This window comes from Mustela lutreola, chromosome 3 (genome assembly GCF_030435805.1).
Source record: "Mustela lutreola isolate mMusLut2 chromosome 3, mMusLut2.pri, whole genome shotgun sequence".
Taxonomy (NCBI): domain Eukaryota; kingdom Metazoa; phylum Chordata; class Mammalia; order Carnivora; family Mustelidae; genus Mustela; species Mustela lutreola.
In genome coordinates, this window is record NC_081292.1 from 154,324,552 (window position 1) to 154,349,517 (window position 24,966).

The following is a 24,966-nucleotide window of genomic DNA, read 5'->3' on the forward strand; positions in this document are numbered from 1 at the left end:
CTCCTTGCAGAGGAAGTCAACATTCAAAGCCACTAGTGTTTCCTTCCTCCTCTTACCTCTCCCTTTGCCAGTCTTTCCTTCCAACCTGCACAGAATGCGCGCACACACACACACACACGCACTTACACCACTGGTTGACAGCAGTTGTCATAATAAATTGCCTAGTGAGACATTTTGTGCTCAGGAGACGCTTCCTTCAGGAATAGCACCACCCTTGATGTATCTCAGTGTTGTTCTGGTTCTACCTTCCTTCTTCCCAGCTGCCAGGCAGAAGGAAATCTTTATCTTCAACTTGATCACCCACCCAAAACGTTTCAAGAAGACCTTGGGTTAGAAGTCCTCCAGTAAGTGAGCCAATATTGGGCTTTATTCAGGAGCCTGATCAATGAAGCTATGCTCTTTTGTTAATTATAACTTAATTACATTTTTCAGTGAAGAAAATAAGTCTAATTGTTTCACCTGTTTCTTAATCTTTTCTTTTTTGTATGTAATATTCATTGAATACCTGTCACATACCTGGCAGTGTGTAAATTATTTTTCATAAGCTATCTGACAATGCAAAAAAACAATAGTCAGGCATTTATTAGAAAATTATTTATTAAACATCTATATTGCAAGAGGTACCATATTAAATACTGGCATGTTGTACAAGAGAAATTAAAGTCATGGTGTAATTGTCCAGGTGCCACTTGCAGGCCAGGAGCTAGAGATAGAACATAGAAATATAAAACAAGTGAAGAAAGTAGAAGAACACAATAAATGGATAAATTCAAAGTTACATTACAGGGACGCCTGGGAGGCTCAGTCAGTAATGTATTTGCCTTCACCTCAGGTCATGATCCCAGGGTCCTGAGATTGAGTCTTACATCCAGCTCCTTGCTTAGCAGGGAGTGTACTTCTCCTTCTGCCTGCCACTCCCCCTGCTTCTGCTCTCTTTCTCTCTCTTTCTGACAAATAAATAAATGAACCCTTAAAAAAAAAACCAACAAAGTGACATTACAGATAACGTATAATGCCATAGTGACCCAGTAGGGCAGGAATCTGTTAGCATTCAAAGGATTCATTTTCTAAGAATGGAGACCTCCCACAAATAACAGAAAGTGTCTGGAAAAAAATCTCCTTGGCTTCATTTCCTCCAAAACTGGATACAAGAGTATGTTATAAAACATTTGTTTCTTTGATAAAGTGTATTTAGTAGCCAATACTAATGTACGACCTAACTCTAAAGCAAACCTATAGCATTGGTAAGTTTTTTTTCATTCTGTCAACAACCTTGTAGGCCCACCCAGATGATCTTGTGCTAGTATGCTACTCAGTGAACAGTCAAGCTCCCGCAGTGCTCTCCACTAGCCCCGGTGAGGCATCTCTCCCAGACAGTTGCCACGCGTGTACACTGCCCTGCAAACACGTCTATACCCAAAGCAGTGATTCCAACACAAGACATGCAGGTTGAGGAAAGGAAGGGCCCCGTGCTTTCCATTTTTATTCACTCAGACTCCATCAGGTAAGAAACAATGACCCACACTCCACTCCACTCTTTGACTGACAAGGCACAACAAAATTTTTCAACACCATCTCTTGTCAGAGAAGGTTGGGCAATAAACGGAAAGTTTCCTCAGATTCAGGAGTGTCCACTTGCTGCCTTGGTAATCATTTTTTTCCATTACTGATTTCCTGTTTGAGTTAAGACACTTCTGTCACTCACCAGTGCTCAAGCTTATAGTTGCTAATTGATTTTCCACTCTTCTGCACAATTGAGAACAGATTTGATGGGCACAATTAGAACCACCTGCTACAGATTACTTATTTCTTTTGTTATCAGTCAACTGCTCCTGGTCTAGGACATTTAACACTTTGTGGAATAGAGAGAGGAAAAAAAACAGACCCTTATTGGGGAATAGCAGAATGTTATTTTCTTGATAATGGTTACAAAATTTTTTCAGGCCTGGACACTACTTTCAGATAGTGCATAACTGCAAAACTTGAGTTCCAGAGTTATCATTATGATGGATAATCGTGTAAATGCATATGTATCTAAATCTTGAATCAATCAGCCATGGAATATTTGGCATAAAATAATCCAAATAACATGTAATTTTTTGCATTTTCCCAAAAGTAAGAAATCCTGCAGTATCTCATTTTCTTCTAGGTTTAAATATGCATTATCTCCAAGCATTTTTACAGCTGTGCTATTTTCCTGCAACCACCATATTCCCTAAACACTTTTGCTGTTAATTATTTATTATGATAAAATATGTTGAACATAAAACTGATCATTATAACAATTTTTAAGTATACAGTTCAGTGGCACTAAGTACAGTTGTATCATTGGACAATCATCACCACCATCCATTTCTGTAACTTTTTCATCTTCCCAAACTAAAATTCTGTACCCTTTATTTTTTTTTTTTTAATTTTTTATTTTTTATAAACATATATTTTTTATATACATATATTTTTATCCCCAGGTCTGTGAATCACCGGGTTTACACACTTCACAGCACTCACCAAATCACATACCCTCCCCAATGTCCATAATCCCACCCCCTTCTCCCCAACCCCTTCCCCCCGGCAACCCTCAGTTTGTTTTGTGAGATTAAGAGTCACTTATGGTTTGTCTCCCTCCCAATCCCATCTTGTTTCATTTATTCTTCTACCCACTTAAGCCTCCATGTTGCATCACCACTTCCTCATATCAGGGAGATCATATGATAGTTGTCTTTCTCTGCTTGACTTATTTCGCTAAGCATGATACGCTCTAGTTCCATCCACGTTGTTGCAAATGGCAAGATTTCATTTCTTTTGATGGCTGCATAGTATTCCATTGTGTATATATACCACATCTTCTTGATCCATTCATCTGTTGATGGACATCTAGGTTCTTTCCATAGTTTGGCTATTGTGGACATTGCTGCTATAAACATTCGGGTGCATGTGTCCCTTTGGATCCCTACATTTGTATCTTTAGGGTAAATACCCAATAGTGCAATTGCTGGGTCATAGGGCAGTTCTATTTTCAACATTTTGAGGAACCTCCATGCTGTTTTCCAGAGTGGCTGCACCAGCTTGCATTCCCACCAACAGTGTAGGAGGGTTCCCCTTTCTCCGCATCCTCGCCAGCATCTGTCATTTCCTGACTTGTTGATTTTAGCCATTCTGACTGGTGTGAGGTGATATCTCATTGTGGTTTTGATTTGTATTTCCCTGATGCCGAGTGATATGGAGCACTTTTTCATGTGTCTGTTCGCCATCTGGATGTCTTCTTTGCAGAAATGTCTGTTCATGTCTTCTGCCCATTTCTTGATTGGATTATTTGTTCTTTGGGTGTTGAGTTTGCTAAGTTCTTTATAGATTCTGGACACTAGTCCTTTATCTGATATGTCGTTTGCAAATATCTTCTCCCATTCTGTCAGTTGTCTTTTGATTTTGTTAACTGTTTCCTTTGCTGTGCAAAAGCTTTTGATCTTGATGAAATCCCAGTAGTTCATTTTTTCCCTTGCTTCCCTTGCCTTTTGCGTTGTTCCTAGGAAGATGTTGCTGCGGCAGAGGTCGAAGAGGTTGCTGCCCGTGTTCTCCTCAAGGATTTTGATGGATTCCTTTCGTACATTGAGGTCCTTCATCCATTTTGAGTCTATTTTTGTGTGTGGTGTAAGGAAATGGTCCAATTTCATTTTTCTGCATGTGGCTGTCCAATTTTCCCAGCACCATTTATTGAAAAGGCTGTCTTTTTTCCATTGGACATTCTTTCCTGCTTTGTCGAAGATTAGTTGACCATAGAGTTGAGGGTCTATTTCTGGGCTCTCTATTCTGTTCCATTGATCTATGTGTCTGTTTTTGTGCCAGTACCATGCTGTCTTGATGATGACAGCTTTGTAATAGAGCTTGAAGTCCGGAATTGTGATGCCACCAACGTTGGCTTTCTTTTTCAATATCCCTTTGGCTATTCGAGGTCTTTTCTGGTTCCATATAAATTTTAGAATTATTTGTTCCATTTCTTTGAAAAAGATGGATGGTACTTTGATAGGAATTGCATTAAATGTGTAGATTGATTTAGGTAGCATAGACATTTTCACAATATTTATTCTTCCAATCCAGGAGCATGGAACATTTTTCCATTTCTTTGTGTCTTCCTCAATTTCTTTCATGAGTACTTTATAGTTTTCCGAGTATAGATTCTGTGTCTCTTTGGTTAGGTTTATTCCTAGGTATCTTATGGTTTTGGATGCAATTGTAAATGGGATTGACTCCTTAATATCTCTTTCTTCTGTCTTGCTGTTGGTGTATAGAAATGCAACTGATTTCTGTGCATTGATTTTATATCCTGACACTTTACTGAATTCCTGTATAAGTTCTAGCAGTTTTGGAGTGGAGTCTTTTGGGTTTTCCACATATAGTATCATATCATCTGCGAAGAGTGATAATTTGACTTCTTCTTTGCCGATTTGGATGCCTTTAATTTCCTTTTGTTGTCTGATTGCTGAGGCTAGGACCTCTAGTACGATGTTGAATAGCAGTGGTGATAATGGACATCCCTGCCGTGTTCCTGACCTTAGCGGAAAAGCTTTCAGTTTTTCTCCATTGAGAATGATATTTGCGGTGGGTTTTTCATAGATGGCTTTGATGATATTGAGGTATGTGCCCTCTATCCCTACACTTTGAAGAGTTTTGATCAGGAAGGGATGTTGTACTTTGTCAAATGCTTTTTCAGCATCTATTGAGAGTATCATATGGTTCTTGTTCTTACTTTTATTGATGTGTTGTATCACATTGACTGATTTGCGGATGTTGAACCAACCTTGCAGCCCTGGAATAAATCCCACTTGGTCGTGGTGAATAATCTTTTTAATGTACTGTTGAATCCGATTGGCTAGTATTTTGTTGAGTATTTTCGCATCTGTGTTCATCAAGGATATCGGTCTATAGCTCTCTTTTTTGGTGGGATCCTTGTCTGGTTTTGGGATCAAGGTGATGCTGGCCTCATAAAATGAGTTTGGAAGTTTTCCTTCCATTTCTATTTTTTGGAACAGTTTCAGGAGAATAGGAATTAGTTCTTCTTTAAATGTTTGGTAGAATTCCCCCGGGAAGCCGTCTGGCCCTGGGCTTTTGTTTGTTTGGAGATTTTTAATGACTGTTTCAATCTCCTTATTGGTTATGGGTCTGTTCAGGCTTTCTATTTCTTCATGGTTCAGTTGTGGTAGTTTATATGTTTCTAGGAATGCATCCATTTCTTCCAGATTGTCAAATTTATTGCCGTAGAGTTGCTCATAGTATGTTCTTATAATAGTTTGTATTTCCTTGGTGTTAGTTGTGATCTCTCCTCTTTCATTCATGATTTTATTTATTTGGGTCCTTTCTCTTTTCTTTTTGATAAGTCGGGCCAGGGGTTTATCAATTTTATTAATTCTTTCAAAGAACCAGCTCCTAGTTTCGTTGATTTGTTCTATTGTTTTTTTGGTTTCTATTTCATTGATTTCTGCTCTGATCTTTATGATTTCTCTTCTCCTGCTGGGCTTAGGGTTTCTTTCTTGTTCTTTCTCCAGCTCCTTTAGGTGTAGGGTTAGGTTGTGTACCTGAGACCTTTCTTGTTTCTTGAGAAAGGCTTGTACCGCTATATATTTTCCTCTCAGGACTGCCTTTGTTGTGTCCCACAGATTTTGAACCGTTGTATTTTCATTATCATTTGTTTCCATGATTTTTTTCAATTCTTCTTTAATTTCCCGGTTGACCCATTCATTCTTTAGAAGGATACTGTTTAGTCTCCATGTATTTGGGTTCTTTCCAAACTTCCTTTTGTGGTTGAGTTCTAGCTTTAGAGCATTGTGGTCTGAAAATATGCAGGGAATGATCCCAATCTTTTGATACTGGTTGAGTCCTGATTTAGGACCGAGGATGTGATCTATTCTGGAGAATGTTCCATGTGCACTAGAGAAGAATGTGTATTCTGTTGCTTTGGGATGAAATATTCTGAATATATCTGTGATGTCCATCTGGTCCAATGTGTCATTTAAGGCCTTTATTTCCTTGCTGATCTTTTGCTTGGATGACCTGTCCATTTCAGTGAGGGGAGTGTTAAAGTCCCCTACTATTATTGTATTGTTGTTGATGTGTTTCTTTGATTTTGTTATTAATTGGTTTATATAGTTGGCTGCTCCCACATTGGGGGCATAGATATTTAAAATTGTTAAATCTTCTTGTTGGACAGACCCTTTGAGTATGATATAGTGTCCTTCCTCATCTCTTATTACAGTCTTTGGCTTAAAATCTAATTGATCTGATATAAGGATTGCCACTCCTGCTTTCTTCTGATGTCCATTAGCATGGTAAATTCTTTTCCACCCCCTCACTTTAAATCTGGAGGTGTCTTCGGGCTTAAAATGTGTTTCTTGGAGGCAACATATAGATGGGTTTTGTTTTTTTATCCATTCTGATACCCTGTGTCTTTTGACAGGGGCATTTAGCCCATTCACATTCAGGGTAACTATTGAGAGATATGAATTTAGTGCCATTGTATTGCCTGTAAGGTGACTGTTACTGTATATGGTCTCTGTTCCTTTCTGATCTACCACTTGTAGGCTCTCTCTTTGCTTAGAGGACCCCTTTCAATATTTCCTGTAGAGCTGGTTTGGTATTTGCAAATTCTTTCAGTTGTTGTTTGTCCTGGAAGCTTTTAATCTCTCCTTCTATTTTCAATGATAGCCTAGCTGGATATAGTATTCTTGGCTGCATGTTTTTCTCGTTTAGTGCTCTGAAAATATCATGCCAGCTCTTTCTGGCCTGCCAGGTCTCTGTGGATAAGTCAGCTGCCAATCTAATATTTTTACCATTGTATGTTACAGACTTCTTTTCCCGGGCTGCTTTCAGGATTTTCTCTTTGTCATTGAGACTTGTAAATTTTACTATTAGGTGACGGGGTGTGGGCCTATTCTTATTGATTTTGAGGGGCATTCTCTGAACCTCCTGAATTTTGATGCTCGTTCCCTTTGCCATATTGGGGAAATTCTCCCCAATAATTCTCTCCAGTATACCTTCTGCTCCCCTCTCACTTTCTTCTTCTTCTGGAATCCCAATTATTCTAATGTTGTTTCGTCTTATGGTGTCACTTATTTCTCGAATTCTCCCCTCGTGGTCCAGTAGCTGTTTGTCCCTCTTTTGATCAGCTTCTTTATTCTCTGTCATTTGGTCTTCTATATCACTAATTCTTTCTTCTGCCTCATTTATCCTAGCAGTGAGAGCCTCCATTTTTGATTGCACCTCATTAATAGCTTTTTTGATTTCAACTTGGTTAGATTTTAGTTCTTTTATTTCTCCAGAAAGGGCTTTTATATCTCTCGAGAGGGTTTCTCTAATATCTTCCATGCCTTTTTCGAGCCCGGCTAGAACCTTGAGAATTGTCATTCTGAACTCTAGATCTGACATATTACCGATGTCTGTATTGATTAGGTCCCTAGCCTTCGGTACTGCCTCTTGTTCTTTTTTTTGTGGTGAATTTTTACGTCTTGTCATTTTGTCCAGATAAGAGTAAATGAAGGGGCAAGTAAAATACTAAAAGGGTGGCAACAACCCCAGGAAAATATGCTTTAGCCAAATTAGAAGAGATCCAAAATCGTGAGTGGGGAGAAAGGGGATAAAAAGAGGTTCAAAAAGGAAGAAAGAAAAAAGAAAAAAAAAAAAAAAAAAGAAAAGAAAAGAAAAGAATTTTTTTTAAAAAAGAAAACACCTAAGAAAAATGTAAAAAAAAATATATATATATATATTAGATAAACTATTAAAAAATCGTTAAAAAAGAAAAAGGTAACAGTTAAAAAAAAAAATTTTACCTGAAGGCGAGAAAAGAAAAAAAAAAAAATGAAAAAGAAAAAATTAAATTAACTGCAAGACTAAAAAAAATCACAGGAAAAAAGCCATGAGTTCCGTGCTTGGCTTTCTCCTCCTCTGGAATTCTGCTGCTCTCCTTGGTATTGAAACCGCACTCCTTGGTAGGTGAACTTGGTTTCGGCTGGATTTCTTGTTGATCTTCTGGGGGAGGGGCCTGGTGTAGTGATTCTCAAGTGTCTTTGCCCCAGGCGGAATTACACCGCCCTTACCCGGGGCCGGGGTGAGTAATCCGCTCGGGTTTGCTTTCAGGAGCTTTTGTTCCCTGAGCGCTTTCCGTAGAGTTCCAGAGGACGGGAATACAAATGGCGGCCTCCTGGTCTCCGGCCCGGAGGAGCCGAGAGCCCAGGGCCCCACTCCTCAGTGCGCCCTCAGAGAACAGCGCCCAGTTACTCCCGTCTGCCTGACCTCCGGCCGCGCTCCGAGCTCACCGAGCCTGCGACCGGTTCAAGGTAACACCGAGCTGCGAGCTTACTGTCGGCTCTGTCTCTGTAGCCGGCTTTCCCGTTCCTATACCCGCAAGCTCTGCGACACTCAGACACCCCCGATCCTTCTGTGACCCTGCGGGACCTGAGGCCACGCTGACCCCGCGTGGGCTTCGCCCCGGTTTAGCCTCTGGAGCGATGTCCCTCAGCGGAACAGACTTTTAAAAGTCCTGATTTTGTGCGCGGTTGCTCCGCCGCTTGCCGGGAGCCGGCCCCTCCCCCCGGGGTCTATCTTCCCGTCGCTTTGGATTCACTTCTCCGCCGGTCCTACCTTTCAGAAAGTGGTTGTTTTTCTGTTTCCAGAATTGCTGTTCTTCTTCTCTTCGATCTGCCGATGGATTTTCAGGTGTTTGCAATCTTTAGATAAGCTATCTAGCTGATCTCCGGCTAGCTGAAGCAGTCTCAGCTTGCTACTTCTCCGCCATCTTGACTCCTCCAATAAATAAAAATAATTCTGTACCCTTTAAATAATAACTCTCTTACGTGCCTCGTTAGCGCAGTAGGTAGCGCGTCAGTCTCATAAATAATAACTCCCCATTTCCTTCTGCCCCCACTTTTGGGCAACAGTCATTCTACTTTTTGTCTCTATGTGGTTGGCTGCTCTAAGTTAACACGTCAGTGGCATCATGAAGTAGTTGTGCTATTCTATCTGGCTTATTTCACTTAGTCTAATGTCCTCCAGGTTAATGTATGTTGTAACATGTGTCAGAATTTCCTTCCTTTTTAAGGCTGAATGATATTCCATAATATGTATATACCACATTTTGTTTATCTATTCATACAATAGATATGAGATGCTTCTACCTTTTGGTGGAAGTTGTGAAACATGCCGCTATGAACATGAATGTACAAATATCTTTCAAGTCCCTGGTTTCAGTTATTTTGGGTAGTATATCCAGAAGTGAACTTTCTGATATAATTCCACTCTTAATTTTTTGAGGAACAACTATACTGTTTTCCATATTGGCAGCATCATTTTACAATCCCACCAGCAGTGCTCAGGAGTTCCAATTCTTCCACAAGCTAGCCAACACTTGTTATGTTGTTTTTATATAATAGCCATTCTAATGGGTATGAAATGGTATCTGATTGTGGTTTCAACCCACACTTCCCTAAGTATTAGTGATACTGAATGTCTTTTCATGTGCTTTTTGGCATCTATATATCTTCTTTGGAGAAATTTTTTTTTCCAAGTCCTTTACCTATTTTTTAATTGGGCAATTCATTCTTTGTTGTTGAGTTGTAGTAGTTCTTTATATAGTCTAGTTTTTAATCCCATATCAGATACATAATTTGCAAATACAGTCTCTTGTTCTGTGGGTTGCTTTTTCACTCTGTTGATGCCCTTCAATGTACAAAGTTTTAAATTTTGATTAAGTCCACCTTATCCATTCTTATTTTGTTGTCTGTGCTTTTGGTGTCATATCTAAGAAATAATTGCCACATTCAATGTCATGAAAAGTTTTCCCTATTTTTTTCTAAGAGATTTATAAGCTTAGCTCTTGTGTTTAGGCCTTTGATCAACTTCCAGTTAATTTTTATAAATCATATGATGTAAGAAGAGACCCAGTGTATTTTTCCGCAGGTGAATATCCAGTTTTCCCAAAATCATTGTTGAAAAGACTGTGCTTTTCCCGTTGAACGGTCTTGGCACCCTTGTGGAAAATTATTTGACCATATATACAAGTGTTTATTTCTGGGTTCTCTATCTATTCTGTTAATCTGTGTCTGTCTTTATGCTGTACCACACGGTTTTTTATTGTGGTACTTTCAGTAAGTTTTGAAATCAAGAAATGTGAGACCAACTTTGTTCTTTTTCATATTTGTTTTTGATATTTGGCTTGAAATCCCTTGAAATTCCATATGAATTTTAAAGTGGATTTTTCTACTTCCCTTTATTTGGATCTTTAATTTCTTTCAACAGTGTGTTGTAGTTTTCGGTGTACACGTTTTTGCCTCCTCAACTAAGTTTATTCCCAAGTTTTTATTTTATTTTTGATGCTATTATATATAGAATCGATTCAGATTCTTAATTGTTAGTGTACAGAAATGCAACTGATTTTTGTGTGTTGACTGCATCCCGAACTTGACTGAATTTATTAGTTCTAACACTTTTTTAATAGAATCCAATTACCTTTCTTTTTCATGTATTTTATATATTTTTGAAGATTTATTTATTTATTTGCGGGAGACAGAGCACCCTCACACACCCACACGCATGTGTGCATGCATGGACGTGGGGAGGAGCAAAGGGAGAGCATCTTCCAGCAGACTCTGCAGTGAGTGTGGAGCCTGATGACCTGAGGCTCAATCTCACAACCCATGAGATCATGACGTGAGTGGAAACCAAGAGCCAGACACTCAACCAAATGAGCCACCTAAGCACCCCTCACTTTCTTTTTAAAAACGTATTTTTAGTTGTCCTCTTTAAAATTATGCAATAAAAACATTCTTATTGGTATAAATTCAAGCAAGCCAGAAGAATATAAACTAAAAGTGAACATGCCCTCTCACCTGCATTCCTCCTCCCTCCCAAACAATCCCACTTCTCTCCCATTCACAGTTAACAAAAGTAACTGTCATTAACAGTTTGGAATTTTTTATTCTAGGTATATTTTTTGTGTGTATGTTAAGTATCTTCTCTAAGTCTATATTCCTCTTCTAGTCTTTTGAGACAAACAACAGCCAAAAACCGAATATTTCTAGTTCTTGAGGAACGCCACCAAAAACTTTTTGTGGCAATAATCATGATGTATGTTTCCCATTTTGAAACTACTAGTATTTTATTTCTATTCTTTATTTAAAAGAAAGAGAAAGAAATTTCTCATTTTTGTATTCATTCCACAATAGAGTAAGTTATTCGAATATGGTATTAAAAATGTTATCACCTGTGTTATTAAAAGAAATCCTATTGTAATTATTCAGCTCAAAGTTGAAAACTTCCTAAGTGGATCACTATAGTGTAAAACTACCACTATTATTTTTAATTGAAATAAGCTCTCTAGTGAAGCTACATCCATTCATTATTTTTTCAATCTCTTATTTTAGGTAACACAAACATAATCATCAAGTACTGTTGTCTGCTAAGTGTTGTGTTATTCACAGACAAGAAACATCTTTTTTTTTTTTTTCAGCTACATTGGTCACTGGCTAAATGGATGAAGAAATATGTTCAGTTAGAGATTCAAATATACAATATCTCCTTTTGAGGTGTGCATTTTGAAATGTAAATTTTATTTTGAAATGAAAAAAATTTCAGTGTATCCAAAAAATAAGTACTGCTGCCTTCAAATTGCACTTTTAAAATTAAAATGTAATGTTTAGCACCATGAGTAACAATTTCTCATCAAACTGATGGAAATTCAAGATATATTTTTGTTATTTACATTGAAAATGCACATTTGATTTCTTAACTTCTTTAAGGAGTTCACTGGAAAAAATTTTTTTCTAAGCTTAAGAATTAATCCTTAGGGGCACCTGGGTGGCTCAGTGGGTTAAAGCCTCTGCCTTCGACTCGGGTTATGGTCCCAGGGTCCTAGGATCGAGCCCCGCATGGGCTCTCTGCTCGGTGGGGAGCCTGTTTCCTCCTCTCTCTCTGCCTGCCTTTCTGCCTACTTGTGATCTCTGTCAAATAAATAGATAAAATCTTAAAAAAAAAAAAGAATTATTTCCCTAAAAATTTGATGTTATAAGTAGTTACACATATGGAAAGTATTTTAACATTTGTTTTTCTAAAAAATAAAAATGTTTACTTTATTGAATTCCTTGGATATGTTATTCTGATTCAAATAAAAATATAAAAACATGTATTTATGGTTACTTTTTGCTCCTTAAGTCACAATAACGTTTGAATTACATAATCCAGTGAAACCAGGCAAAAAGTTCAAACATAAAAAAATTCTGGAATATTCTCAGATGAAGAATTCTGAACACAAGGCCAAAATAGACTTTAAAAGATCATCTGTTCTATTACTGTAAAACCAGAGTTTTCACAACCCTTTTAAGTGTTTGGAATGAAATAGTGAGTGATAACAAATATAAAATGTCCTCTCGTTTCTTTATCTGTTGGAAATAGACACTCAAAAGGCTGCATGCTGTGATCTAGACTTAAGTTCTTAGAATATATGATTTAAAAGAAAGATATATTTGCTGAATTTCTTTATTAACAATGATATCTTCTAAACCATACCAAGAAAACTAGGGTCCTGATTTTAAGGTTTTAGGATATACTGTATGAGTATTATAAGCAACTACTTAAAAAACACTTGCCAATTTAAGAAGCACAAGGTGTCTATTGTTTTAAGCAATCATTATTAGTGATAAAACAGCGAATCAGAGTGGACTAAATAAAATCAACAGGGAACAAAAGCAAAATGTTGTCATAAATAATGGTACCAGTGGCCACGTTCCTCTCTATTATCCAATAAATGCTGTAGTTTCCTCTCTATTATCCAATAAATGCTGTAGTACAAGGTAATGGAAGAACCAGCATTATCCCCTGGGTTTAGAACCAGCACAGTAATGGTGGTCTGGCCATAGCCTCCATGATGTAGTGCCTCACTGGCCTCCTAAGACAGCAGTTAAAGCATTGGCTGGGCACGATAAAAATGTTACTCTGTCTCAGAGAGGAGAAGGCAAAGCAGATCCTAAATTGTGAGAGTGTGAACCACTGGAAGCATAAGGAAAATTACGATAGCATCTAGACAATGTTTAGTTTTATGTACTTTCCTTTAAAACACATTTACATAAAATTCTGCCACTGCAATCTGGTTAAAAAGAACTTTTCTAATTTCACATGTGTGCTATTTGGATTATTAATAGAGTACAGAAAATATTTACTAGACCATAATAAAAATCCATATGCTCTGCAAAGATGAGTGTCATGGGTGACTAAGATCATTAAATGTTGGTAGTGATATTCATAATGATTAAAATTTTTACTTTTTCTGTGCTCATTTCTCCCCTACCCCACATTTCCTTTGAGGCTCTTCTATTCTTGAATGACCCCATGGATTTCGTTTCCCTTAGCAACGTAAGGATGCATGGTAACTAAACAATTCCAGAATTGGATGAAAAAGTCTAATTTGCTTTCTTAGGTTTCCTGGGTAATTTCATCAAGCCTACCCTTTCTCACTGACTCAGCACTTCTGGCCAAAAGTTACCACTGTTTGAAATGTGTTTCTTCAAAACTTCAGATGCATTGGAAATAAATTTTTCAAGATAGATTACAACTTAGCTTAAAATTTCAATGCTACTTAAGTTTCAATACTCATATTTTTCTACTAAATATTCATGTGGAAGCATATATACAAATTTTCCAGATTCTACTTTTGATGCATTCATGTTGGGAAAGGGCGACTGCCACCAATCAATGAATACTAATTCTTTCAGTTGTGTGGGGAAAATATTAGTGGGTGCACATCCTTGGATTAGTTCCTAGGGTTTTAAATTTATCTTCAGTGAATGTGTACATCTGAACACATTTGAATAAGCCAAGGACTCCATGTGCTTGTGAATAAACCGATTTGGGAGACATAAAATAACGACTCCAATCTCTGTTCCATTCTCACCAGGCAAGTGTGGTGGGTGGGTGCATGTGAACTCCATGTTGGCAATATTCATTCCTCCTCCCCACTGCCAGTTCCCCCATTGCACACACATTATGGCAAGGTATGTGATATGTGACCTAATTACAAAATAGAGCACATGCTGTGCCAAGAAATCTATTGCTAGCTTGATGGGCTTTACCACCTATACTCCGAAAGTGGAGCTGGACTCTATTCCTTGAAGAATTAAGCCTTGTCTTTGAGAGTCAAATTCTCCTCACTCATCTATTTCTGGGAATTGCACAGACATTTGGCATGTATTAGTAATGTCTGGGGTCTTTGAGTGTTTTTCTGCTCCATGTTCTGAAGAATTCATCAGAAAGAATTACTCTGGTGCCATTCTGTGTACCTCATTATGCTTTAATGACATTTTTTTATTGCCCAGAAACCTACTATAACCATTTCCTTTTTCCGTTTTTAAGGTTTGAACAGGCTTTTATTACCAGTTTGATCAGTAGTGTGGTAAAAACGAAGGAGAGTTATTTTTGGATCGCTCTTCAAGATCAAAATGATACAGGAGAATACACTTGGAGAACAGCAGCAGGACAGAAGTCTGAGCCCGTGCAGTACACACACTGGAATGCACATCAGCCTCGTGAGTGGAAGGGATTGTAATACCACTCCTCTCTCCTGTTTTCTTTGACTAAAATTCCTTCCATCCATGGTCCACCTCCTTTGGTGCTTTCTTGATGTTTTCTTTATGCCTAAATCAACTAAAACAATTACCACAGGTTCCCAGGAGGTGACATGTAGCTGGTCATTTTTAAAAGTATAATGCATGTGACATTTGACAGGTTCAAGGTATAATTTTTTTAAAGATATTTATTTATTTATTTATTTATTTATTTGAGAGAGAGAGAGCATGAGAGGGGATGTCAGAGGGAGAAGCAGATTCCCCATGGAGCTGGGAGCCCAATGTGGGACTCAATCCTGGGACTCTGGATCATGACCTGAGCCAAAGGCAGTTGCTTAACCAACTGAGCCAAACAGGCACCCTCAAGGTAGAAATTTATTGCTCAATACCACGTATGCCTTTATTAGCAAGAAGTCCAGATTCTTCCTCTTAAAGTCTTTTCCCCATCCTTCCCCCTCATTGTCCAAGAATCTCAGGGGCTTACTCAGTCCAGAATAGTCTATTATACTTCAAAGCACAGTGAATGGGCACAAATAGGCAACTCTATCAGTCCAGTCACTGCCACTTTGCTGTGGAATTCTGACCCATTACTTAGGTAACATTCTTATTAATCCATCTCCTCCATGGACTTTGGTGGTAACTTAGCCAGGATTTCAGAGTTAGACCTCTAGTAGCTCACTCTCAAAAGCTCAGCTCTAGATCCCAAAACATGAAACTGTGCCAGGTTAGTTAGTTCCAGAGAAACTAATGTCTTCAGCCACAAGTACACTAGACCTACCCCCTGTAGAGCCAGCTTTAGGTCTTTAGGTCACCAACCTAGACTTGACACCCCTTTACTTCAGCATGAGCTCTGATTTGGATACCTTGCTCCCTTTTCCTTGGGGTCTCAATCAGGGCTACGCCAAGAAATAATAGACAATAAGTTACCTCTAAATTTGTTTCTGGAGGAAAGGTCAGGGAGCCTCAGGCTCTTCCCTGAGGAAAGGTGGATATTATAATACTATCAAAATAGTTTTCATATATCAAATATGTAATAGTAATTTGCCAAAGGACAAAATATACCGATTAAAAGACAGAGATTGTCAGAACAGATCAAAACACAAGACACAACTGTATGTTGACTACAAGAAACCAACTTTACATATAAAAATACATGTGGATTAAAAGATAAAAGGATGGACAAAGATATACTTTGCAAATGCTAATCAAAAGAAAGCAGGAATAGCTACATTTATTTCACAGAGAAGACTGAAGAATAAGGAAAGTTTTCAGGGATTAAACAAAGGGATATTATATAATGGTAAAGGAGTCACTACTCTAAAAAGACATAACAGTCCTTTATGTGTATATACTTAACAGCAGAGTGTCAAAATACATGAGAAAAAAAATTGATAGAACTGCAAGGAAAAAATAGATGAAGCTACTATCTTCTAATAGATAAATCTACTATGACAGTCAGAAATTTTAATACCTCTGTATCAGATATCTATAGACTACTTATCCATCAACAGCAAATTATACATTCTTCTCAAGATCACATGAAATGTTCACTAAGGTAGACCATATTCTGGTCATAAAACATATCTCAACAAATTTAAAAGAATGGAAATTATACAATGTCTTCTCTCAGGCCACAGTCAGATTAAACTAGAAACCAATATCAGAAAGATAGTTGGAAAATTCCAAAATATTTAGAGATTAAACAATACATTTTTACATAACACATGGGTCAAAGAAGAAATCTCAAGAGGAATTTTAAAACATTTTAAACTAAATAAAAATACAACTTATCAAAATTTGCAAGATGCAGAGAAAGCAATGTTTAAGGGGAAATTTAAAGCACTGAACACATATATTAGGAAAAAAATATCTAAAATCAATAATTTAAGCTCCTACCTTAGGAAATTAGAAAAAGAAGAGAAAATTAAATCCACAGTAAGTCAAAGAAAATAAATAATAAAAATTAGAGCAGGAATTTAGTAAAATTGAAAACAGACGCTCAATAAAGAAAATCAATTTTTAAAAAGTTGGTTCTTTGAAAAGATCGATGAAATTGATAACCCTGTAACCAGACTAAGAAAAGAGAACAGACACAATTACTAATATCACAAATAAAAGAGGGAGAAGCACTACAGATCCCAGAGATATTAAAAGGGTAATACAGGAATATTATGAACAACTCTATATCCAAAAATTTGATAACCTAGATGAAACGACCAAAATTCACACAAGAAATAATCAGCCAAAATTCACACAAGAAGAAGTAAGCTATTGGAGTAGGCCTATAGCAATTAAAGAAATTGAAACAAAAATTCATAATCTTCGGAGCGCCTGGGTGGCTCAGTGGGTTAAAGCCTCTGCCTTCAGCTCAGGTCATGATCCCAGGGTTCTGGGATCGAGCCCCGCATCGGGCTCTCTGCTCAGCAGGGAGCCTGCTTCCTCCTCTCTCTCTCTGCCTGCTTCTCTGCCTACTTGTGATCTCTGTCTGTCAAATAAATAAATAAAAATCTTTTAAAAAAAAATTCATAATCTTCCAAAACAGAAAACACCAAGTCCACGTGAGTTCACTGGTGAGTTCTACTAAACATTTAAGGAAGAAATTATGCCAGTTCTCTACAGTCTTTTACAGAAGACAGAGCAGAGGGAATACTTACTGTCTCTTTCTGAGGCCAGCATTACCCTAATACCAAAATCAGACAAAGACATTGCAAGAAAAGAAAATTACAGACCAATGTCTCTCATGAACAGAGTAGCAAAAATCTTCAATGAAATATTAATAAATTGAATCCAAAAATGTAAAAAAGAATTAGACATCATGACCAAATGGGATTTATACCATCTTACAAGGATGATTTAACTTCCAAAAATCAATTAGTATAATCCATCACATCAACAGGCTATTTTTAAAAAGTCACATGATCATATCAATAGATGCAGAAAAACATATGACAAAATCCAACGTCTGTTTGTCTTAATAACTGTTAGCAAACTAGGAATAAAGGGGAACTTATTCAACTTTATAAAGAACATCTACAAAACCCACATATACCATACTTAATGGTGAAAAATAAAAGCTTTCCCACTAACATCAGGAACAAGGCAAGAATGTTCCTTGTCAGCACTTCTTTTATTTTTTAAAAAGATTTTTATTTATTTATTTATTTGAGAGAGAGAGAATTTGAGAGAGAAAGAGAGGGAACACAAGAGGGGGGAGGGTCAGAGAGAGAAGCAGACTACCTACCAGGGAGCCCAATGCTGGACTTGATCCTGGAACTCCAGGATGATGACCTGAACCAAAGGCAATCCCTTAACCAACTGAGCCACCCAGGCACCCACAGCACTTCTTTTAAACAGTGTAGTAGCAGTCCTAGCTAATGCAATATGACCAAAAAAAAAAAAAAAAAACAAGTAAAAGGCATACAGATTAGAAAGAAATAAAGCTTCATTCATGGATGACAAGATTGCCTACATAAAAAATCAGAATGAGGGGCACCTTGGTGGCTCTGGGGGTTAAGGCCTCTGCCTTCGGCTCAGGTCATGATCTCAGGGTCCTGGGATCGAGCCCCACATCGGGCTCTCTGCTCAGCGGGGACCCTGCTTCCCCCTCTCTCTCTCTGCCTGCCTCTCTGCCTACTTGTGATCTCTCTCTGTCAAATAAATAAATAAAATCTTTTTAAAAAATCAGAATGAATCAATAAAAGATCCCTTGAACTAATAAGTGATTATAGCAAGATTGCAATAGAAAAGATTAATGAATAGAAGTCAATTACTTTCTTATATAACAGCAATGAGCAAGTGGAGTTTAACATTAAAAACATAGTATCATTTACATTAGCACTACCCCAAATTGAAATATTTATATATAAAACCTAACAGAATAGGTACAAAATCTATATGAGGACAAATATAAACTTTAGTGAAATAAGTTAAAGAAGAACTAAATAAAAGGAGAGATATTCCATGTTCATGGATAGAAAAACTCAATATTGTCAAGACGTCAGTTTTTCACAAAACTATGGTTCAGTATTATCCCAATAAAAATCCCAACAACTTATTTTGTGGATATCAACAAACTGATTCTAAAGTTTATATGGAAAGGCAAAAGACCCAGAATAGCAAACTCCTTATTGATGTAGAAGAACATAGTCAGAAAACTGACACTACCTGACTTCAAGACTTACTATAAAGCTAGAGTAATCAAGGCAGGGTGGTATTGGAAAAAATAAATAAATAAATAAATAAGACATATCAATAGAACAGAATAGAGAGCCCAGAAACTGACTGATAGGAACCATACACCTAAATGTAAATCACAAATGCATAACACTCCTAGAGGATCACATAATAGAAAACCTAGATGACCTTGAGTAAAGTAATGACTTTTTAGATACCAAAGGTACAATCCATGAAAGAAACAATTCACTAAAACTAAAAACTTTTGCTATGAGAAAGACAATGCCAAGAGAATGAGAAAATAAGACACAGACTAAGAGAAAATAGGAAAAGCCACACTCATAAAGGACTGATATCCAAAATGTACAAAGAATTCTTAAAACTCAACAATAAGAAAATGAAAGACAAGATTTAAAAATGGACAAAAGGCCTGGCTGCTGGGTGGTTCAGTCGGTTAAATGTCTGCCTTCTGCTCAGGTCATGATCACCAGTGTCCCTGAATGGAGCCCAGCATCAGGCTCTCTGTTTAGTAGCAAGTCTGCTTTTCCTGCTCCCCCTTCCTGTACCCATGTTTACTCTCTCTCTCTCTCTGAAAAAAATAAATAAAAACTTAAAAAAAAAAAAGAAGAAATGAGATATCAAACCACTGAAAGACATTTAATGAAACTTAAATGCACATTATTAAGGGAAAAGGGCCAATTGAAAAGTCTGCATACTACATGATTCCAACCATATGACATTCTGGAAAAGGCAAAACTATGGGACAGTGAAAAAAATTACTAATAAAAAGTGGTTTTCAGGGGTTAGGGGGAAGTAGAGATAAATAGAAGCACAGAATATTTGGGAGGGAATGAAACTATTCTATATAAAATATAAATATATAAAAATATAAAAAGTGGTTTTCAGGGGTTAGGGGGAAGTAGAGATAAATAGAAGCACAGAATATTTGGGAGGCAATGAAACTATTCTATATGGTACTACAGTGGTGGATATATATGATTATACATTTGTCCAAACCACAGAATGTACAACACCAACAATGAAATTTAATATAAATCATGGATTTGGGGTGGTAATGATGTGTCACTGTAAGTTTTAACAAATGTACCATTGTGGTATGGGATGTCAATAGTGAGGAAGGTTTTATGTATTTGGGACAGGAGGTATAAGGCAAGTCTGTACTTTCCACTCAATTTTGCTATGAATCCGAAATGCTCTAAAATATACAGTGTATTATTTTTTCAAAAACCATACTTTTTAAAGATGCCTATAAGATGAAATTAAGACAAAATACATATTTTTGCGTATAAGCATTGGTTTAGGAAATGTGTACAGAAAAGGGTGACTTTGCATGGCTCTAAACAAGAAACATCATAATTCAGTCAGTAAACAACCTTCTCAAATTCCACAAATCTATGAATATTCTTAAAATGAAGAGACTAGTGAAGTTCCATGTCACACTATTACTGGGGGAAAAAAAGCTCAGGTTTCATTTCTAATATACTTTGGAATTTTGTTAGTAATGTCTATACCTGTCAAAACAAATTAATACGTTTTGACTAGACAAAATCTTGGTTTTTAATGTTATCTTCCTTGGGGCATATTTGGATGTCTAAAATCTGGAACTGAAGCAGAGCTCCTTGTCATTCATAAGTTTCTGCTATAATTTATTTGAGTGGCACTACTCTTTTCCTGTTCTCCCTGAAGCAAAAATAATATCATGATGCTCAGTTTGGCTGCTCATGCTGACTGACACTGAGTAAATTGTCTCTGAATAAGATGAAAATGTAAATCATTTTTTGAAGAAAATAGCAATATAAAAGCCTCTGTGTTTTCTTTTTTCTTTTAAATTGCAGTTTGCAGAAACACCATCCTAACTCACATTTTTTCTCCTGCCTGTCATGAAAGTATCCATTAACTTGGTCCCCATGTCAGAATCCTAATCCAGCCCAAACTGACTATATAAATTGACCACTGAACAGGAAGCCTGCTGTTTTTTATAAACTTAGTCAAGACTCTGTCCTTATGTCATATCATCAGAATATTCCATCTATGGTGGAATTGCAGTTCTGTCACTTTTTTTGACTTTGTATTATGTTCCCCAAATAGTGTAATGACCCACCATATACCCATCACCCATGTCATCCATTATGAACTCATGGTCTATCTTGTTTCTTGTGTACCCTCACCCACTTCCCATATTTTGTCACAGCAAAGCCCAGACATCATATTGTTTCATCCACACATATTGCGATATTATCCCTAGAAGATAAAGATTTCTTTTTAAAAACATGAATATAAGACAATTATCACAACTAACAGTAATTAACTATACCTTCATAACATAAATCTTTAGTTAATGCTGAAATTTCTAAATTATTCACAAATATTCATAAATATAAACTGTAAATGGACTTTACAGTTTGTTTGAGTCAGGATCCTAAAAAAGATTTATACATTGCAATTGGTTGATAGATCTCTTAAAGTCTATTTTAATCTCTATGTTTCTTTCTTCCTTATCCCCTGCCATTTTTAAAAAATTTTATTCGCTGTGCAAATGGGTTATTTGTCCTGCAGCTCCCTACAGTCTGGACTTTTTGATTTAATCCCTGTATGTTGTTTAATATCTTCTTCATTTTCCATAAAATTGACATTTTTTTAAAGATTTATTTATTTATTTATTTGACAGAGAGAGATCACAAGTAGGCAGAGAGGCAGGCAGAGAGAGAGAGAGAGGAGGAAGCAGGCTCCCCGCCGAGCAGAGAGCCCGATGTGGGACTCAATCCCAGGACCCTGAGACCATGACCCGAGCTGAAGGCAACGGCCCAACCCACTGAGCCACCCAGGCGCCCCGACATTTTTATTTTTAAAAAGTTAGAATCAGAGGCATTATTAATTCAGATTTTCTTTTCTTTTCTTTTCTTTTCTTTTAGAAAACCATTTCATAAGTAGCTGTGTCTTCTATCTGAAGGCACGTAATGTTCACTTTTCTCCCTTTTTGCAATGTTAGCAGCCACTAATGATCAGTGCCTAGATTCACTGATTCATTAGGGGGTTCTTCATAGCTTCATGTCTGGGATATTTTTTTTTTAAAGATTTTATTTATTTATTTGACAGACAGAGATTACAAGTAGGCAGAGAGAGAGAGAGAGAGGAGGAAGCAGGCCCCCTGCCCAGCAGAGAGCCCAATGCGGGACTCGATCCCAGGACCCTGAGATCATGACCTGAGCCGAAGGCAGCGGCTTAACCCACTGAGCCACCCAGGCGCCCCATGTCTGGGATATTTTTATGAAGACATAGTTTCCTGCTATTTTACTAAAACAGCAATAGCAAAGAGACTGTGGCACTTGGTATTTTAAAAGAAGTAACTCTACAGGTAAAATAGGAAAATGAATTTTTATCTATACTAACTAGCAGCACTCATTAAAGGGGGAGATGGGGCCTTTCTTATTTAGGGATGCAAATGCATTAGAAACTAAGATGTAGTTTGTACTTAAAGATTCGATATAAATGGAGGCTATAGAGGAGAGGAAAAAAAAGTATGTCCATTCTTGTTAAGACATTCAAACATCTTTTCCAAGTTATATTACAGTTGCATAGTTGTCTGTAAAAAGAAGGGGAAACACTTTGAGATCATTATTTTGCATCTATCTATTACTCAGGCTTTGTGACCAAAGTTTTGTTTCTAGATCTAGATGCTACTGCAGAAAAGGTGTGTTTCACTCATATGGGGTAACTCTAGAGCATCTACCCCAATTGTCCCAAGTCAATAGAAATCTTCTGCCAATGACAGGGAAATTGGGATCCTGGGAGAGCAAATCAAATCTGTTTTTCTTGAAAGTGACTCCACATAGCAAGGAGAAGCCTCTCCAGCCATCAGATAGATAGGTGGGTCCAGTTTAAGGCTTTGCAGAGTTCTGAAATGAACCACCACATAAATGGGAAAAAACTTATTCTCATTTCTCATTTCTGGGCACTCTTTGGAGATTTCCATATCTTTTTATAATGTAAGTAACTGTCAGAAAAGGTAAAAATGGGATCATAGATCTTTAAGAAAATGCTGTGGGCACACACAGAAAAGAAATGTGACCAGGGGAATGAGAGGGAGGTCCTTGGAAAAGGAGGAACATAATTAGAGGGGAAGATCCAATCATTCAACAACTATTCATTGTATGCCTGTCTACTGTGTTTCTTGACATCGTCTCATGGTAGATTCAGCTCAATCTGTTTTCAAGTTCTGTATCAAACCCTCCCCACGTGGCCTTAGACAAGTTACTAAACGTCTGTGCCTCAATTTGTGCATTAGCAAACTGTAGATGCTAATATCCAGCTCAGAGTTTTTGAAGCTGAATAAAGAAAGACCATATAAAATGCATATACAGTATATATCAATATATACCATTCCATGGAATCTACCCTTATAGCATCACTTTTCTGCATGAAGAAGGAAAAAGGGGCAGAGAAGGAAGGTGGATAAGGCACAAGCTTAAGAAGTAAGGGTGTGGGGCGCCTGGGTGGCTCAGTGAGTTGGGCCTCTGCCTTCGGCTCAGGTCATGATCTCAGGGTCCTGGGATCGAGTCCCGCATCGGGCTCTCTGCTGGGCAGGGGGCCTGCTTCCTCCTCTCTCTCTCTCTCTCTCTCTCTGCCTACTTGTAATCTCTGTCTGTCAAATAAATAAATAAAATCTTAAAAAAAAAAAATAAGAAGTAAGGGTGTGAAAGGATTTTTGCAGGATGGGAAAATAACTAGACAGACTCAAATAAAATGATTGTCCAGAGGCTCTGAAGGCCCAGCTACAGTTCTCTCCTACCCTGAGGCCACAAATAGATTTCATTTGTCTACTTTCAGGTATTTGACCAGAGAGCTAAAGGATGGAGGCTTTCCCAGCTCAGTTCAATTTATATGGTTAGATAGCTTTGCCAAATGGAAAGGACTAGAATAGTGAATTGGAATGTCTTAATCAACCTAAAGTTATCCCATTCATGTTTCATGGAGAGACTGAAGGGGAACAGAGGGAGGGTAAGGCAGGTAAGGAGAATCAGTTTAAATGTGAGATTCACCACTGAGGAATAAGATGATAGTTTTTTCTTCTCCAATGGGAAATGAGTTATTGAATTTGAGAACAATTTCTCGGGGAGAAAAACACCCTCCACTCTTTCCCACGCCCTACCTTTATTGTTTGGCTTTTGCAAGCATACCCACAATACAAGATTATAAATTCGGTTTATATCTCCCTTAGCCCAGTCTCCCTTTATTACACCACTTTACTGCTTCTTTGGGGCTGAGCCTCTAAAATTTGGGTCAAATGTTCCATTAAGTTAACCACTTTAGAATACCAATAACACTCCTACAGCACTTTTCATCTTCATAGCAGTTCACAAACATCTCCTTCTCCACTAATGAAGATGAGTTGAGTATCTATAGTATCTAAAACCAGAGCTATTTAATCATTGTCTGATGTGAAAAAGTAAAAACAAAATGCAAGACCAACAAAAAAAAGTATATTATTTCAAACTTGCTGATTCGAACTTTTAAAAAATTCTCTGAGCATGCAGGCAGAACTCCTGCCACAAAACCCAGCTTTTGTAATGAAAAGTCAAAATAAGAACAGAAGCAACATCTTGGGGATGGTTTTTAGCCCTTCCTATCTTTCAGGGTGCTTTTAAATACATTATCCTGCTTGATCTTCACAAAAACCAGAGAGGAGAAAAGGAATTATTATCCCCACATTTTAGATAAGGGTTTTTGTGATTAATTAACTTGTTTGAGTTTTGAGTTACTAAGTATTTGTACTGAGACTAGAACTCCAGACTTCAGGCTCCAACTCAAAAGTTGCTGGGGAAGGAAGGATGGAGGCATTGAGAGGGAGTACCTATTTACCCTGCTCCTTCAACTAAAACAATCTTATTGGCATATTACCTCTGGGGCTTCCATGTGGATTTTCACAGTTCGACTTCATTAGGACTTCATCACACAGAGTATGCGGCATCTCCTCTATTGTTCATGACCAGCTAGATTGTGAGCTGCATGCCAAAATTACATTGAACAAGTGCTCGCTTCAGCAGCACATACACAAAATTACATTGAACAGGATTGCAAATCTCCATTCCTGGAAGGTTGCACTTACACACTATAATCTTTCTCCTTTGCGTGGCCCCCAATCATTTATTCAGCTTTAACACAAACTAGCTGTTCT

The 24,966-nt window shown here is 37.5% G+C and overlaps 1 protein-coding gene across 3 annotated transcripts in view; it reads left to right on the forward strand.

Moving 5' to 3' along the window:
• PLA2R1 (phospholipase A2 receptor 1) overlaps positions 1 to 24,966 on the forward strand; it is a 124,426-nt gene that overhangs the window by 58,002 nt on the left and 41,458 nt on the right. For 2 of the 3 annotated variants that reach the window (XM_059167211.1, XM_059167213.1), the window contains 2 exons: positions 261 to 344; positions 14,386 to 14,558. In XM_059167211.1, the coding sequence (XP_059023194.1) occupies positions 261 to 344; positions 14,386 to 14,558 (257 nt within the window). The remainder of the gene's footprint in view (positions 1 to 260; positions 345 to 14,385; positions 14,559 to 24,966) is intronic. The other variant, XM_059167212.1, reaches the window with a different exon arrangement.